At 46.4% G+C, this 4,149-nt stretch overlaps 1 protein-coding gene across 1 annotated transcript in view; it reads right to left on the bottom strand.

The window, feature by feature from the left end:
- Position 1: 1 nt before the first annotated feature.
- The window catches only part of LOC121929079 (zinc finger protein 239-like), a gene marked incomplete at its 3' end in the record, with an annotated part of 257,852 nt that continues 253,704 nt past the window's right edge, over positions 2 to 4,149 (bottom strand). Inside the window, exons 2-4 of the mRNA XM_042464393.1 lie at positions 3,466 to 3,547; positions 1,698 to 1,764; positions 2 to 1,017 (exon numbers count right to left, since the gene is read on the bottom strand). Of these exons, the coding sequence (XP_042320327.1) occupies positions 2 to 970 (969 nt within the window). The remainder of the gene's footprint in view (positions 1,018 to 1,697; positions 1,765 to 3,465; positions 3,548 to 4,149) is intronic.

Genomic DNA, 4,149 nt, shown 5'->3' with positions numbered 1-4,149 from the left:
ATTCCATGCATTTATATGGTTTCTCCCCTGTATGTGTTCTTTGATGTTTATGTAGATCTCCACTGTGACTGAATCTCTTACCGCATTCCATGCATTTATATGGTTTCTCTCCTGTGTGGGTTCTTTGATGTAGACGTAGATTATTACTCCAATTGAAGCTCTTCCCACATTCCATGCATTTATATGGTTTCTCCCCTGTGTGGATTCTTTGATGTTTATGTAGATCTCCATTGTGACTGAAGCTCTTCTCACATTCCATGCATTTATATGGTTTCTCTCCTGTGTGGGTTCTTTGATGTTCATGTAGATTTCCACTCTGACCGAAGCTCTTCCCACATTCCATGCATTTATATGGTTTCTCTCCTGTGTGGGTTCTTTGATGTTTACGTAGATCTCCATTGTGACTGAAGCTCTTCCCACATTCCATGCAAGTATATGGTTTCTCCCCTGTGTGCGTTCTTTGATGTAGACGTAGATTATTACTCCGATTGAAGCTCTTCCCACATTCCATGCATTTATATGGCTTCTCCCCTGTGTGGGTTCTTTGATGTTTATGTAGATTTCCACTCTGACTGAAACTCTTCCCACATTCTATGCATTTATATGGTTTCTCTCCTGTGTGGGTTCTTTGATGTAGACGCAGAGTTCCACTGCCACTGAAGCTCTTCCCACATTCCATGCATTTATATGGCTTCGTCCCTGTGTGGGTTCTTTGATGTGAACGTAGACTACCACTCTGACTGATGGAAACACTGAAGTGTGTATTCAATTGTGATTTACATTTGCACATTCTCTCACAGACATGACACTCTTCTTGACCGGAGTCTGAAATCAGCTGTTCAGAAAGTTGAGAACCCTGAGATGCAGAGGAGTTGTTCTCCTCAATTTTCCTTTGGTTTCTCCTTTGTCTTTTCAATTCCTTTTGATTTCCAAACTCCTCTTTCTCCATGAAAGGCTCCATAATTTCCATTGACGTCGCAGGTGGCTCCTCATATTTCTTAAGTTGCTTCTCATTATCTGATTCAGGAAAAAGGAGAAGTAATTAGTAGCCAAGCACAGAATCAATCTGAATTACTTCCTTTATGTTATAATCTCCCCATTCTTTTAAACATGATTTATTTCCCTTTGGAATAGGAGACTCTCTCAGCCAAGAAATCATCCATTCCATTCTGGTCAACTTCCCCCTTAGCTCCAGTAGACTAAAATGTTCATCATCATGTTATACAACAGGAGTTTCCAGTTCCAGAAGCTTCTGAGACGCAAAGGAAACTCAACGAGTCTAGCAAGACTAGAGGAAGAAAACTCCATGGAATGGGAAAACGAACTTCCTAATGCCAGTCTTTTCTATCTGTTCCAAGTCAAAGGAAGCCCCTGGTTAGGCAGAAAAGAGGAGGAGGAGCAAGGCCAAGACTAGGGACTTTATTCTGCTGAGGGAAATTCAACAAGTATGAATAACACTAAACCCTGGGGACTCTATCCTGGGGACAAACTGAACAAATGCATGGAATGTGGGAAATGTTTGAGTTGGCATGAAGAACGATGTTGATATCCATGCCTTTATCTTGGGCCAGAGGTCAAGGTATGGTCAGCCCAACAGAGTCATTCATTATTTACCCATGGGTCAGAGACCTTCACCAAGCCCACTGCCCCCTTCATCCCCCTTGAGGTCATCTCTTGGCCAACAGCTAGGCAGATACCTGGAGCCCTGGTCAAAGAGGTCTTCTCTTCCTTCCAGACAGGAGATGAGGTGTGGTTTGGGACAGTCTTCACAAGAAAAAAGACAGAGGATACTTAGCCATCGTTTTTATTATTTTATTACCCCACCTTTCTCCCAATACAGGGACTCAAATGGTGAAGACCAAACTTAAAATGCTCTGTATGTGGTCCTCCAAACATGCTCCCTAATATTTTGGCTTAACTGCTATGCTCTCCGATTTCTTCCATTGCACCAAGAAAATGCCAAGATCCATGGAAGGCATTGGAGGACTAGTCCCGCCATGAGGCCGGGTGGGGACACCATCCCAGATACTGAGGAGAGACAGATGTGTGTGTTGCCTTTCACTCCCTCGGCAGCATGGCACCCATTGCCAGTCCAGGTCCTACAGAAGGAATCAGAGCTGGGGCCATCTTGGCAGTGAGGACAATGGCTGGGACTGCATGTGCCCAGGATGTGTGTGCAAATTCATGGAGGAGGGCAGACGGAAAGAGGATTGGGAGACACTCATATGGTCTGATGAAACCAAAGTAGAACTGTTTGGTAGAAACTCAACTCATCGTGTTTGGAAGAGAGAGAATGCTGATTTGCATCCAAAGAACACCATAGCTACTGTGAAGCATGGGGGTGGCAACATCATGCTTTGGGGCTGTTTTTCTGCAAAGGGACCAGGATGACTGATCCGTGTACTGGAAAGAATGAATGGGGCCATGTATCGTGAGATTTTGAGTGCAAACCTCCTTCCATCAGCAAGGGCACTGAAGATGAAATGCGGCTGGGTCTTTCAGCATGACAATGATCCCAAACACACCACCCGGGAAATGAAGGAGTGGCTTTGTAAGATGTGTTTTAAGGTCCTGGAGTGGCCTAGCCAGTCTCCAGATCTCAACCCCATAGAAAACCTTAGGAGGGAGTTGAAAGTCCGTGTTGCCCAGCAACAGCCCCAAAACATCACTGCTCTAAAGGAGATCTGCATGGAGGAATAGGCCAACATACCAGCAACAGTGTGTGCCAACCTTGTAAAGACTTACAGGAAACATTTGACCTCTGTCATTGCCAACAAAAGATATATAACAAAGTATTGAGATGAACTTTCGATATTGACCAAATACTTATTTTCCACCATAATTTGCAAATAAATTCTTTAAAAATCAAGACAATGCGACTGTGTGGATTTGTTTTCTCATTTTGTTTCTCATAGTTGAGGTCTACCTATGATGTCAATTACAGGCCTCTCTCATCTTTTTCAGTGGGAGAACTTGCACAATTGGTGGCTGACTAAATATTATTCCCCCCACTGTATGATAACAGCACTGTTTAAGTATTTGAAGGAATGTCACATTGAGGAGGGAGAAAACCTGTTTTCTGCTGCGCCAATAAATAGGATCCAGAGCAATGGATTCAAGCTACAGGAGGTTGGACTGGATGACCCATGGGTGGTCTCTAGCGGGTGAAGGCCATGGGGCAGAGAGGAAGGGGTCTTGTGGGTCCCCCTCTTTCTTTCTCTCTTAGGGGTCAGCTCCCTTTCTCTAAGGCCAACCTGGGACTGAGAGGGGCAAGAGGGAGAAGGCCATGGGGCAGAGGAAGGGGTCTTGGGGATCTCCCTCTTTCATTCTATCTTAGGGGTCAGTTCCCTTTGTCTAAGGCCAACCTGGGACAGAGAGAGACCAGAGGGAGAAGGCCATGGGGCCGAGAGGAAGAGGTTTTGGGGGTCCCGTTCTTTCTTTCCTTCTCTCTTGGAGGTCGCTTACCTTTCTGGGGCTGCTGTTCTTTCTCCATCTTCCTTCAGAGCTCCTTCCGAATGATGTCCGAAAGAGCAGCTCCTCTTCCTTTCTTTGGAAGAAAAAGGGAAGGGGGAGGTCAGGCTGTGCTTCCTCAAAAGTGCTTCCAGAGAGAAGAAGTGGATGAATGCAGATGGGACCCTCAAATGAGGCTGGAAAAGGGATCCCCCTCCTTTCTGCTGGACCATGGGACCCAGTGGGACCCCTCTGTCTCAGCCCCATCTGATTCTATTTGGGGATACAGGGGTTTCCCTTCCCCAAAAGAACCACTGGGTGCAAAGCAGCCCTTTCTCTGCCCCCCATGAACAAGGGGGAGCCAAAAGGGGCCCAGTGGCATCTGCCCACAGAGGAGAGGGCTCTCCTAGAGACTCTGGGAGGCTGCAGTTTTGGGGGGTTTCCAGTGTAGTTCCCTGAACTCTGATGCTTGACCTCTCTTTTGGGGAATCCTAAGTCCCTCCATGAAGCTCCAGACACAGGAAACCCAGAGGAAGGAGCACGCAAGATTTCCCCTGTCTCTGCACAAAGCTCTGGGGATTCTGGGGGATGCAGTCCAAGAGGAAGGAGTCCTGAGTGGATAAGCAATGCCACTTCTTAAGGGATGAAGCAACACCCAGAATCCCCTCTTTAGAGCCATTCTGACCAGGGGATTCTGGG

This window comes from Sceloporus undulatus, chromosome 4 (genome assembly GCF_019175285.1).
Source record: "Sceloporus undulatus isolate JIND9_A2432 ecotype Alabama chromosome 4, SceUnd_v1.1, whole genome shotgun sequence".
Taxonomy (NCBI): domain Eukaryota; kingdom Metazoa; phylum Chordata; class Lepidosauria; order Squamata; family Phrynosomatidae; genus Sceloporus; species Sceloporus undulatus.
The sequence above is the reverse complement of the archived record's forward strand: the minus strand, read 5'-3'. Positions and strand labels throughout refer to the sequence as shown.